At 41.1% G+C, this 14,382-nt stretch overlaps 1 protein-coding gene across 1 annotated transcript in view; it reads right to left on the bottom strand.

Annotated features, from left to right (window-relative positions):
* The window catches only part of SI (sucrase-isomaltase), a 139,101-nt gene that overhangs the window by 75,819 nt on the left and 48,900 nt on the right, over positions 1 to 14,382 (bottom strand). The window contains exons 22-27 of the mRNA XM_056850378.1: positions 12,801 to 12,850; positions 10,993 to 11,154; positions 9,758 to 9,907; positions 7,334 to 7,528; positions 5,674 to 5,828; positions 1,985 to 2,153 (exon numbers count right to left, since the gene is read on the bottom strand). Of these exons, the coding sequence (XP_056706356.1) occupies positions 1,985 to 2,153; positions 5,674 to 5,828; positions 7,334 to 7,528; positions 9,758 to 9,907; positions 10,993 to 11,154; positions 12,801 to 12,850 (881 nt within the window). The remainder of the gene's footprint in view (positions 1 to 1,984; positions 2,154 to 5,673; positions 5,829 to 7,333; positions 7,529 to 9,757; positions 9,908 to 10,992; positions 11,155 to 12,800; positions 12,851 to 14,382) is intronic.

The raw sequence follows: 14,382 nt of genomic DNA, 5'->3' as shown, positions 1-14,382 counted from the left end.
CTCCCCCTCTCCCATCATCAGCTTTCTCCTTTCCTGCCCTTCTGTCCCCAAACCTTCTGTCCCTAGGTTTCACTTGAAGTTGATCCAACAGCCTAAAATGTAACCCAAAGTTTTTATCTCCCCTTCAATGCCATTTGAGCATGTGCAGGTGGTTGTATTACTGTTTGGGTAATCCCAGATTATTACAGAGAACAAGGATTAAATTTATGATAGTGAATGTAAAGAGATAAAACAGTCCTAAGAACAACAAGAAAAGAGCAAACTTATCAAAATAAGTCAAGGTGTAAGCCTTCCAGAGAGTGATGTATAAAAAACTGAAAGCCAGTCATTAGACAAAGTATTTCAAAGTAGTAAGTGTTCAGTATTTAGAGGCACAAAACCCAAACACAAGCAACACAGATCTCACAAAATACCAGTTTAACCACACTTGGCTTGAGAAGGCACATATAGATCTAGAAGGAACCTATAGTATAGTCAGAGGAGAATGTGGAGTGTCTGGCAAGTGTTTATTAATGTAACAGTCCTGGGAATATCTTTGTTTCATTAGATTACTAAAAAAATGTAAAGAAGGAAAACATCCAACAGGGCAGTCTTGCAGAGAGTTAACCCTTTTAAATCCATGAGCTTCAATGGAATTCTGCTTGGTGTAACTCTGGCTAGGATTGCACTGGTAATCTTTAATTTTATGGCAAAACTTGTGTTCTTCTGAAGCGTGATCATTTTTTTTTGGCAAACATTTAAACTTTCGGATTAAGATGTATGTTACTAATGGCTTTTTAAACTGGTTAAATTTTCTTTTTATTTGCTCATTTATAGCTTGCCTTTCTTCCTGAGACTCAAGGAGGATTTCAGAATGACAAAACAATGAAAAAAAGTCAGTGAAATACTTGTAAACAAAACCATGGGGACCAATTAAATAAAAAGTGTATAATGCTTCCCACAGAAAATGCAATATACAAATAGAAATATATAAAAATTTACCTAACATTTTTACAGACACTGAGACTACAACCCTATTCCCTTTATTAAAATGCCCAATTCAAATATACAATAATCAACCAAAGTCCTTGTCATGTACATTGTTAGGATTTAAACCAGGCATCTCATTATCTGAGTTTGGGGTTTCAATGACTTCGCTTCCATAAACTATGTGTGCTTTGACTTCTGAGTGTCTTTCAAGGGTCAAAGGGAATTGCAGTGTACAGTATCATCCCCAATGACTGAAGGAAGCCTCTGGATTGGAACCTTGAACATTTCGCCTGCAGCGTTTTACCTGGTCAGTGGAGAAATACTTTAAACTCTTGCTCTTCAGGTTTCAATGCTCCATTAGAAGCCACTGAAGCCATTAGAGGCCATGACTTGGAGGATGTACCCTCCAGTCAAGATTCAGCTATGGCTGCCTGTGGTCTTGTTCTGGCCACGACACATTACCAGTGCTAGTTGAAATTCACTAAAGCTATACCAGAACTAATCGTAGGGAGAGTTATTTAGATTTATTAAAGGAGATAAATTTGATACTACAAACATATATCTTTGCCCAATAATCCATGTGTAGAAACATCAGTCCCATGTATATCTATTTATGTATTTATTTAAAATATTTATTAGTCCCCTTTCTTCCATACAGAGCTCAAAGTGGTTTACAGTATTAATAAAATACAAAAAAAAGAAGATTATATAAAAAGAGCATAAAATCAAACTTTAAATTCACAACCTGGGACTGCTTTAATCAAATCAAATTTACATGACATGGGGGTATTTGAATACATGTGTGAATATTATTCCAACAAGATGCCGCTTGTAAATTCCTGAGGTGCATCCTGTGCTTTTCATGTTTTGTTTTATGTTTTACATTGTAAGATAGAGTTCCCATTGCTTCTAGCCAACTAGCCATCTAAGGTCAAATCCCTTCTATACTGAGCTTCCTCAGTTTGAATGTATTATTAAATAAAATTTTAAAATGCTTCAAGAGAGCAATACTTACTTCAGGAGACTGATCCCTTGCAAACATTCCCCAAGTTTTCCAGTCCATCTCTTGCCGAAACTGTGAATGCTCTGTTTCGCCAAACCCATACACATATTCTGAAGGCAGGCGTGTTGAAATCTGAATGAACATGTCACTGAAGATGAAGTCAGGTAACTGGGAATCCCACCTTCAATAGGAGTATTGTCGTCAGAAACAAAACAAACACAAGCATAAAAAGAACAGAGGGGAGGGAATGATATTGATGAGAAGTTGAGTTTTCAGGCTCCTTGATGGAGAGGGGGAATGAAGAGCAAGGCATTGTTGTTGCTGGCAATACCATTGCTCAATGCTTAATGTAGCCACAACCATTGTACCTTGGTCTTACAAAAAAGCTCACAGTAGCTTACTCCAATAAAGTTTCATCAGTATGGTAAATCCTGTTATGCCAGCTATCAACTGCAACCCCTTCACAAAAGGTTGCTCTTAAGTATCTTGTGATGGATCTAAAAGCATTGCTCCATTGGGATAACTACAGTTAAGCTAGCAGAAGGGTCTTTCCTCTGGTGGAGGAGAGAGCGAATTTTGCCGATCCTCCCTCTTTCTGCAGATCCCCACTTCACTCCATGCTTTTCATTATTATTATTTTTAATTTAAAAAATCTGTAAAATATTCATAAACCACCTTTCTACTGGGCATTCCATGACTCAAGGTTGCTTATAAGATTCCCCTGATCTTCCGGGAGTAGAATGGGGGGAGGGGAAGCTTAGTGAACTCCAGAGTGAGGGAGGAGATGAAAGTCCCATCCTACGAGGTTTTGCTCTGCTCTCAGAGTTGCGGATCCAAGCCTAGGTACTAAGGTTTAATGGACACAGCTTTCTTTATATTATCACAGTGCCTTTAGAATGACCCTTATCTTGACTCCAGTCTTTCTTCTATCCCAGGTCCCATTGCTACCTGTTTTCCTTAGCTACGTTGTGCTGTAACTGATAAAACGGGAGCTGATGAGAGCACAGCAGCATCCAGATTCTTTTGCTATGTCCATATGACAACTTGTTCTAGATGTCCTTAGAAATGCTATGGACATCATGATGTCTTTGTGTAGCTGGAGTTCCCAGTTCAAAATATTTGTTTTCTGGTATTATTATTTCATAATAAATACCCCTAGTAAGTTTCCCAATGAGAAAGTAAGTCAATGTTTGTTGGGTAGTCTGGGATGGTACAGTGCTGTAACTTTTCACTTGTTTTTAATTATTATTACATCTATTCATAACAGGCTGTCCTAAGAATAATCCTTTCTTCCCTAGAGAGCTATGCATCGCTGAACTGATAGCAATTCTCAAAACAGTGGGGAAGGGGTGGGGAAATCCTATGCCAATATTCTCCCCCCCATTGATGAATTCTCAAGGGGGGGCGATCAGTAAATAGTTCAAAATCTGTGAGGGTATTATTCAAAGTAAGGTTGCCAACCTCCATGTGGTAGCCAGAGACCTCCCACTATTGCAACTAATCTCCAGGCAGCAGAGATCAGTTCACCTGAAGAAAATGGCCACTGAAGAAAATGGCCCCATCCTTTCCACTGGATAAAGTGGGTACTCTATGGCACTATACCTCATTGAAGTCCCTGCCTTCTTCAGGCTCCACCCCCCAACATCTGGCAACCCTAATTCAAAGCAACGATGGTGTTGAAAGGGGATTGATGATCTATGGTATATCTGGGGTGTTCTTCTCTGCTTAATGGAGTGCTTATCTCTGTGCTCTCTGATCGTTTGAGCGGACAGACACATAAAGGAAAAGCTTAGCTTGTTGCCTGCTGATTCTAAAAGAAACATAGTCTATTCACAAAAAACTGCTAGCAGAACAGGAACATTTCTAGAGGTTTTAAACTGTGAAAGTGATATTTCTTGAATTCACCCAGTCCCTAAATTCATATATTAACTATTGTGTGATTATTGCAAACTTTTCTAGCTGTACCCAATCTCCTGCCTCCCTACTCTACCAAACCTGTCGATTTTCTCCCCATCTCCATCCCCACAATCTTAAATTCCAAAAGCTAACATATTGTGTCAAAGAGCTAAAGTTGTCTGCAACAGATATTTCAACATGGCCTGAAAAGTTATAGGGACAAGTCTTCCTCCGACCTAAAGTCCCCTAAGCCATGTAAAACAATGTGACAAATGTGGTCTATGACAAAATTGCTGCCTTAAAATCTAAACGGAGCAGCCAATTTCATGATAAAGCCAATGCTTTATCATCCCCACATCAGTGTTTCAGATTAAGTACCTAGTCACCGAGGTGCGCACTGGGGAGTGGCATTCAACCATGAGATGTGGGCTTTCTGCCCAAGACCTCAGGCCTACTTCTGAGTTATTAAGAGGGTCAGGACTGAGATATTACCAGAGCTGATAAAAGGAGATCAAATCTTGGCATTCTATCATTTTTTTATTTATTTATGCACCTCTGAAGCTTTACTGTGTTTTTGAGCTTTGGGTATTCGGACAAGACCTGATCAAGTGTCACCTTCTAGTCCCCTGCTTATCCATCCAAGGCCACAGTTTGAACAACATCATTATTATGCCTATGACCAATATGAAATGGGAAATGGGAACTTCCCACTTCTAAATTACATCTCCTGGTTAACTCAGAAACTGCCTGGTGCATACATTTAACATGCTCATCATGCACCAAAACACATAAGAGCTGGCCTACAATTCTCTGCCTTCAAAAATATTGAGTACAATTTGCAAATTAAAATAATTTGAAAGACTGTTCATACACTTATTCTGCTGAAATGTAATATTTGGGGAGTTTCTTTTATGGTTTTATTGGATCTAACAGTCTCAAAAGTCCCATCGTTGTTGTACAGGACAGTTGTTGTACACTCCTTGCAGTATCAATGACAGAAGCAACTGAAACAATAGATCTGAAAAGTAAACTCAAGTTCCTGGTGAAGTCTACTGACAGCAGTAAATTGGATATATTGTCAGGACATCTTGGCAATAACAGTGCAGTCCTCGGCTGATGTACAACCTTCACAGCTCAGTGCCTTAAATAACTGAGGGCCAAACCACATGACCCACCTGATAAATGTTGAGTTATGGGTTTGCAGCTGGACTTGCAATCACTTGTGTGTCCATCCTAGGACCCATGGAGCCACACAAAAGGGGCAAAAAGCGCTCCCTCCATCCTTTCCACACAAAAGGGGCAAAAAGTGCTCCCCCCATCCTTTCCACTGGTTAAAGTGGGATGGGCAGGAAGCCGGAAGTTCTTTCTATCCTTCACAGCACCCAGGAGCACTTTTTAAGGTGACTGACTATCTTGCTCCGACGAGGCAGCTAGTGGACAATAGTAAGATTAGCATCTCCTTCACTTTTTAATCGGGTGTGTAAGATATGGAGTGGGGAACATAATGTATGACATGGCTTGGTTTCAAGACACACTCCATTAAAACAATGGGAACTTCTCAACAGATGGAGCAGGTACCCTGAGACACCCAAGAATTAAAAAAAAGTAAAGCTCATGGGAAGTACTGATTTCAGAGAAGATGAAATGGGATCACATGCACAATCATACACGATTCTGAGAATGCATGTAAAGTGAGAATAAGATCAGGTCTGAGAAACCATTCTTCTAACTTCAGAATAATACTATAAGCTATGTGGGGTTTTTTTGCCAATACATATTATCTATTACATAACATGTTCACTTACAGGACTGTCCCGGTGCTTTTGCGCCGAACCTGGATACCAAATGGGTTGTTCTGAATTGACACATCATAGAGACGGTTGACAGGATCACTTGCAGGAGTGTTGGGGAGATTCAGAGGCACTGGAACCTCATATCTTGGGTTACTGTAGTCATAAATCTGCCAAGAAGAAAGAGAAATAGGTATATAACATGATCCCATAATACTAGGTTTGCCAACCTCCAGGTACCAGCTGGCGATCTCCTGCTATTACAACTGATCTCTAGCCGATAGAGATCAGTTCACCTGGAGAAAATGGCCCCTTTGGCACTTGGAATTTATGGCATTGAAGTCCCTCCCCTCCCCAAACCCCACCCTCCCCAGGCCCCTCCCCTATAACCTCCTGCCAGTATTGAAGAGGGACCTGACAACCCTACATAATACAGGGGTCCCCAGCCTCTTTGAGCCTGCAGGCACATTTGGAGTTCTGACACAGCATAGTAGGTGCAGCAACAAAATGGCCACCACAAAATGGCTGCCGCAGGAAGTAAGGCGGACACAAAATTATTGACAGCAGCTGCCAAAGCAACATTAAAAAAAACCTACACAGCCAAGCAAATCTACAATAGTCAATCAAAGGCTGGGCAAAAAGCCCTACCTGGCCCCACCCACTTCCTAAAAACACTTGGCGGGTGCCAGAAAAGGTGTTGGTGAGGACCATGTTGGGGACCGCTGCCATAACATATACCAAAAGGTTGCATTGCATAGTAACATCCCTCATATCGAGTGTTGAAAATCTATCTTAAAATATCAGAATCTTATAACAGCTTTAGATGGTAGTCGAGAAAGCACAAGGCTGTTTCAGCATTAGCTGTAATCATTGGTTCCCCATCCTGAATAATGTGCGAGATCTACTTTCTACTCTGGTAGCGCTGCTCTGATTCAAGGGCGATACAGCATGCCCCACCAAGCTGAACATAGCGACATGCTTCCCAGGCTCTTTACAGCTTCCTATTTTTTGTAGTTCCATGCCAGCAGCAAAAGACTGATGGGCAGCCATGCATGGCTGGTAGAATTCATTCATCTTGGTGGGTCACAAACTGTGCAGGTCTCTTATAAGGATATGTGTGCATGTAGCTTTCCTTGCTGTAATACTGGAACCAAGCAAAAGTACTGGCAGAGGGGGTAAAAAGCTGACACCCATCTGATTGTAGGGATCAATTGGAAGTCAGGTTCTTCTGATCACCCATCCTGAAAAGTTTAATGGAATCATAGAGTTGGAAGGGGTCATAAAGGCTATCGAGTTCAACCCCCTGCTCAATGCAGGAACAGCCAGACTTGAAGACTGCCAGTGAGGGGGAGCTCACTCCCATTCCCCCGGCAGCTGATTCCATGGCTGAACTACTCTTACTTACTATTACTGTGTCCCAGCCTAGTTGAGATGTACAAATTGGGTGTGTGTGGGAGGGGGAGCCCAGCTGATGCCCCTTCTCTTCTTTCCACCCCAAATTGTCCATACTACACCCCAAATTGTCCATCCCACAAGGCTTTTGTCTGTGCAGGTCTCAAAATCCCCAATATTCCCTCTTTTTCGGTGGTCACTGGGACCTCTTGATTTCTTTTCACCAGCTGAAAAGCTGGTGGGATCCAAACCAGTTAGTTTACAGTAGTTTTAATGGATTTACCTTAAATTGAAGCATGTTGTTCTCATGATATTTCACCTCCAAGCGAAGCGTGTTAATTGGTGATATTGTCGCTTTAGATTGAACATGGTTCCCAAGGGTTGCCACTAAACCAGAAGATGAGTATTGAACTTGGTTGACTGTATAACCATAGTTAGGAGGGTAGAAACAGGGTGGAACTCCTGGAGTATTAGATGTCTGGAAAAGAAAACACATGTTGCGACAATGAAAGACAGTGAAAAGAATGTTCAAAACCGATACATTTACAAATTACTTTAAGGAATTTATCAACATCCAATGTTAGTGATGGGTTATGCCATCGACATATACACCGTGATTATTTCATTTTCACTGAGCTTTCTCAGAAATTTCTCAGATGTTTTGAGGGAAGACACGCAAGAAGCTTGGAGAAAAAACACACACAAGGGAATTCACCTAGAATTCTCTCTACTTCTACTCTTCCCAAGGAAATATACCTTTGTATGGGGAATCAGCAGCCAGGAGAGAAGACTAGCAGGACAAAAGGCCATATTTGCTCATCCTTTAGTATATGAAGATTCCTGTACGTGGTCAGGAGCATCCTTCAGTGCCCCGGAGTCCGGATTATTTTGCCAACTGAATCAATGAAAATTTTAGGTGCCATGAATCCAAGTGGCAAAGGACCACATCTTAGCACGTGAGTTCATTAAGGCTTATTCAGATAGAGGCTGTGATTGGCCTAGCCAATATATTGTCTGGTTAGACTGATGGATTAGACCTGGGGACTAGGCATGCCAGTTGCCCTCCTGCAGCAGGCAACCTCCTGCTCCCCCTCACCACCACCTGTGCTCAATCTATTGAGCAGCAGGACAAAGTTAGGGTGGGGGAGGGGGAGATGTCGCAAAGGACACGATTATGTCCCTTTGGTGTTTTTACTAAGAGGTGTCTGCAAAGCGCTAGGAACTTCTGTGGTCTTTACTATAGAAATTGGGGAAATTTCTAGTGTCGCAGACATTGCGACATCACTTCTGGGTTCCCAGAGTGTTCGCAGTGCCCAGGCTCTGCCCCCCCCCCCAAAAAGCTCCCAAGGCTTGCAAGCGAGGGGCTGGCAACCCTACTGGGAACATCCAGGTTCAAATTCTGTTTGCCATCAAACTCGCTAGGTGACGTTGGGCCAGTCATTCTATTTCAGCCTCACCTGCATCACAGGACAGTAGAATAAAATGAGAAGAAAAGTCCATGTATGCTTCCCTGATCATTTTTTAAGGATGGATAGGATAGGATAAAAATAAGAAATAAATCAGCTGGCCTTGTACTATACCCCTGTGTCCACTGGCTACATTGCAAGGGTTTATATATATATATATATATACACACACACACACACACACACACACACACACACACACACATTTGGAAAAGTTCTTAAGAGTCTCCGACATAAACAAGAGTCTTGCAGCATCTTAAAGATTCTCAACATTATATGCCAGTGTAATATGAGGGGATAAAATTGTTAGTCTTGGAATTCCACTCGCTACACTTATAACACAAGGGAGTGTGGAGCAATAAGAAATAGGGCACCGAACCTGCAAACGTCTTTATGAACATCACCAGAATGAGGCCTTTCGTTTCACGTTTCAGCATCACTTGTCCTTGCCCTGAGCAGGAGCAGCATTACCCCATTTTAAAAGTCTAGGTTACACTTTTTTCAGTTCAGTACTACTCATCTCAAAATGACAATTTCATTCACATGCATTCAGTCAAATCTTCTACGCAAAGAATTAGAGTGCTTACTTCTATTTTGCTAGTACCTATTTTTTTTTATCCTGGTCATGCGCCAAGGAGCTTGGGGTGGCATACTTGCCAGCGTGGTGTAGTGGTTAGGAGCAGTGGACTCGAATCTGGAGAATCGGGTTTGATTCCCCGCTCCTCCACATGAAGCCTGCTGGGTGACCTTGGGCTAGTCACAGTTCTCTTAGAGCTCTGTCAGCCTCAGCTACCTCACTAGGTGTCTGTTGTGGGGAGAGGAAGGGAAGGCAATTGTAAGCTGGTTTGATTCTTCTTAAAGGGGTAGAGAAAATCGGCATATAAAAACCATCTTTGCTTCTTCTTCTTCGCTTCTGTTTTATCCTCACACTGAAACTGTGAGATAGGTTAGATAGTCAGAGAGTGATGGTCCCAACAACACTCAGTGAGCTTCACGGCAGAATGGAAATTTGAACCTGGATGTCCCCAGATCCTAGTCCAGCCCTCTAACCACCACACCACACAAATTCCAACCATTTCAAGGGCTGTTGCTGACCATCAAAAAGCTTGCATGGTCATTCTAGTACTCTTTAGGCTGAGGCCTAGGACTATGAGTGAACTGATTAAACCTTCAGCCGTTGGACAGTTAAGAACAGAACAAAAAATCTAGAAAGGAACTGTTTGATGTTTTTTTTTGCTTACCTGCCAGGTGCAGCCAAGACCTTCACAACTGCTTTGGCTTGGATTTGGGTAAGGATGACAATCAAATCTGTCAATTTCTCTGGCATTCTGGTTCCATTTGATGGTGTGTTGATCTCCTACTCTAAGTTGAAGGCCTGTTATGTGGGCAACCTTTTGAAATCAAAATAAAAGCCCTCTTTGGTCAATAGTTGCATAATACCTATTCATCCCTCCTGTCAGAGGATAATTCAAAATTCAAAATACACATACAATTCATTATTCATAAAGGATATCCTCTTGTAAAAACAGCCACATTGAATTGGGGGAGGGTCTTGATCCTTTAATCAGTTTTTGATTCCAAGTATTTTAGAGTTGTTCAAATATGCCTATATCCTTCAAAGTTAAAGGGTGGGTGTGTATTTTATATTTAGACATTCAAATCTTAGGATAAAATGAGAAAATGCCTGATGACTAATGATTCAGGCACTTATGTACCTGTATTAGACACCTGACCATTAGCATCTTAGCCTATTTGACATTAGTTCATGGATAACGTCTTTGCTGTTTCAGGCATTTATTGGAATGTAGCATGAATAGAATCATAGATTTTCACCAGCCCTATAATCATCTATGCCATTGGGCTCTCAGGGTATTCTCACACTGTGCTGGGGTTTAGAAATGGCCTCTACCTGATCCCTACGGAGCTCGTAAGCCTCCCCCCTCCCGCACGCAGGGGTGCGAACGGGGGCTCGCAGGTAAGACGGAGCCCAAGCTTACTGAAGATAATCACACAGTCAAATAGTAGCTTGATGGTTTTACCTCATGCAGGGCTGAATTGGGTTTTAGGTATGATAAATGGATGTCATTCCCATCCCATCCTGCAGTTGTAGAACTCACCCAAGTCCTGGTGGCATAACATTTTGTACCGCTACCTCTCTGGGCCACTTTGAGCAACAGTCAATGTTGTGAAGTAAGGTGAGGAAATACATAATGTCATGAAATCAGAATACTGATAAATTCTGCTAGAAGTTACAAAAGAACAGGAAATGCTAGCATTTTCAGCTGCATCTGTGGATTTTGTTTAGTGTCTACTTCTGGCATCAAGATCCATATTAAATATATCCATGCAAATTAGTGTACACAACTGCATTTCGTTCTCTTTAAAATTTATCTTTAATCTGATTCTATGCCGCTTGGGAAGCATACTGGAAAAGCTTCAGTTCCTGGCATTTATTAAAACAGTTAGCAATATTTACCTTATCTGCTGCATTGTAACTGACACTGTTGGTAGGCACAGCATTTGTGTTCGCAGTCACTCCTGTAGGCTCAAGAGGTAATCCAAGAATTTTGATTTCTTCAAACACTATGTTATTTGGATCTCGGTAGGTATTGTGTATTGGATTCATGACTAAGGTTCCCTAAAAGACAAGGCATTTCTGATTTTGTTTATTGCTATTACACCACTTTAATATTATATATATATATGACATGTGTGTGTTTATATATATATATATATATATATATATATATATATATATATATATATATATATATATATATATATACACACACACATACGCACACACACGTCATATATATATAATATACACACACACACACACACACACACACGTATATATAGCCATGATCTGGATAGCCCAGATGAGCCTGAAAGCTAAGCAGGGTTGGCCCTAGCGAGTATTTGGATGAGAGACCTCCAGGCAATGGCAAACCACCTTCAAATGTCTCTTGATTTGAAAATCCTATGGGGTCACCATGAGTCAACTTCATGGCACTGTCCACCACCATATATACAATCTATCCAGACCTGATACAAAATAACATTTGAAAATTCCATACATTTACTGGGGGAAATTTGGCACAAAAAAGCGATAAACAATAAGATTCATGGGTGTTAGTTGCACAAGGAGAAATGAGAAATCAAAACAGGGACTTTCATGCTGCAATGGTCTGGATGTGAAATTTGGTAGCATCCCTAATTCCCAGATTGCAAACTCAATGTCTAACAAACTTATGAGGTCCCCTGAGGAGGGCAGATTTTGGGGAGGGGAGGGACTTCAATGGGAGTCCACGTTCCAAAGCAGTCATTTTCTCCAGGAGAACGGATCTCTGTCACCTGGAGATCAGTTGTAATCCCAGGAGATCTCCAGCCACCACCTGTACGGTGGCAACCCTACCTATATGACCAGGATTCTCAATAGAGAAATAAATGTAAGATAATGATTCAACCCTCAGCTAATGAGCTTAAGTCAATTTACCATGTTGTTATTCCATTGATAACCCTAGGGCAGTCCTAAAACAAGTGGTCACTAAAGGGTCTTCCTCATGAGTTATTTAACAGCATGTCAACTTTTGATTGTTTCGGCTGGTATCTAGAATGATATTTCCTCATCTGTCAAATATGATGTCACACTAAGCAATATCGATTGACGCTTATGTGTCACGTAGAAAATCATGCAAAATGATTAACAGTTATTGTCAAATATGAAACACAATGGATTGTATCCAGAACTTCCACAAATAAAGCAAATTCAGAGAAGTGCTTTCCCCATATCCCCCCAAAGTGAAAACTAAGATTTATGAGATTCACCAGAAGAAAAGGCCTTGTGGTATCGGACGCTACAGCCAGAAATTGCACCTTTTACTTTTGTATGACTGAATCTCAAGCTTGACACAGTTGTTGTTGTTGTTGTTGTTGTTGTTTTTGGGGGGGGGTAATTTGGGCCAATGGCAGGCACACTGTTCTAGAAGCCCCTAGGGTCTCTAGGGGCAGGAAAAAAAACATTTTGGCAAACTTGGATCCAACCCTATAACAGGTCAGCCATCAAACAATTATATGACAACTGCCTGAATCCTAACTAGCATAGAATATTGAACTCTTTTATCTTAGGATATGAAATACAGATATAAAACATTTGGAAAATATTTCAGTATTCCGTAAATATGTAGGGAATATTTAACATCAACATTCACAAAAAAATCTTAACAAGAACTTTGGAAATTGCATTCATTTAAGCTGTCTTGCTATCGAAAATGTACTTACATCTTTGACGGTAAATTGATAATGAAGATAGTTTCCTGATGAATATGCGTCTAAATATTGGGAATGAAACACACACACTTGTTGATTTAAAAAAGCATGTCACATGGTTAGAATTTATTAAATCATATTCATAGTAATGCCAGGTAAATCACTCTGAGGAAGCAAAAAATGGTGAAGTACTGATTAAATGCAATCTCATCCCAATACTGATGCTTTCATAATTTCAGAGTGCAATTTTTTTAAACAATCACAATAGGGCCATATGCAGTTAGGGAGATGTTTCCACAAATGGGGGGGGTACTAAAAGGTTAGATTAAAAAGAAAAACAAAAATAACAAAGACAGAGAAGCAATTTCTGTCCTTGATTGTTAAGTCATGCTTACATGATGTCATAAGGTCATGGTTGGCATTACGCCAGATGGGAGAGGGGGAAAGAAGCATCAGAAGGTGTGTGTGTGTGTGTGTGTGTGTGAAGTGCTGTCAAGTGCTTCCAACTCATGGCAACCCTATGAATCAAAGTCCTCCAAAATGTCCTATCTTTGCTCAGATCTTGCAAACTGAGGGTTGTGGCTTCCTTTATTGAGTCAATCCATCTCTTGTTGGGTCTTCCTCTTTTCCTTCTGCCCTCAACCTTTCCTAGCATGACTGTCTTTTCCAGTGACTCTTGTCTTCTCATAATGTGACCAAAATACAACAGCCTCGGTTTAGTCATTTTAGCTTCTAGGGTCAGTTTAGGTTTGAGTTGATCTAGAACCCACTGATTTGTTTTTTGGCAGTCCAGGGTATCCGTAACACTCTCCTCCAACACCACATTTCGATGGAATCTACTTTCTTCCTGTCAGCTTTCTTCATTGTCCAGTTTTCACACCCATACATAGTAACCGGAATTACTATGGCATGAATTAACTTGATCTTGGTTGCCAGTGACACATCCTTACACTTCAGAATCTTTTCTAGCTCCTTCATGGCTGCCCTGCCCAGTCACAATCTCCTTCTGATTTCTTGGCTGCAGTCTCCTTTTTGGTTGACAATGGAGCCAAGGAATAGAAAATCTTGAACAATTTCAATCAGAAGGATTGGGGAATGGAAAATGACATCGTTACAGCAGGAAAGAGCAAGGTGGTGGGAGAGGCAGGAGGAGTAGGAGGCAGAACCAGGCATAAGAGAGCAGGACAGGAGGAGAGGAGGTGGTGGTCAAAGGGTGGCATGAGGGATGAAGGAGATAGCAGTGGTGGTATGGACACGAAGCAAGGACCAGTCAGGAAGGATCAGAGGGAAAGTCCATCATACGTGCTTTCAGCTCCAAGTCTCCCCCCCTTTAGATAGCTGGCCCCTCCCCACAAGACATCACTGGCCACCTAATCAGAGAAGGCACAATTTCAGCCCCAGGGGTTTTACTCCATTTCTACTAAGTATTCCAACACTTATTCACCAAAAAAAAGAAAATCTTGAAAAAAAAGTTTGCTAGCAAATCTAAGGTTGCAAAGCAGTTTTGATTGCAAGAAGAATCCCCATCGCTCTTGAGAAAGCCTTGTTTAAGAAAATGATAACATTTTCTATTGTTTTGTTTTTGAAAATTAGT

Source organism: Euleptes europaea, chromosome 5 (genome assembly GCF_029931775.1).
Source record: "Euleptes europaea isolate rEulEur1 chromosome 5, rEulEur1.hap1, whole genome shotgun sequence".
NCBI lineage: Eukaryota > Metazoa > Chordata > Lepidosauria > Squamata > Sphaerodactylidae > Euleptes > Euleptes europaea.
The sequence above is the reverse complement of the archived record's forward strand: the minus strand, read 5'-3'. Positions and strand labels throughout refer to the sequence as shown.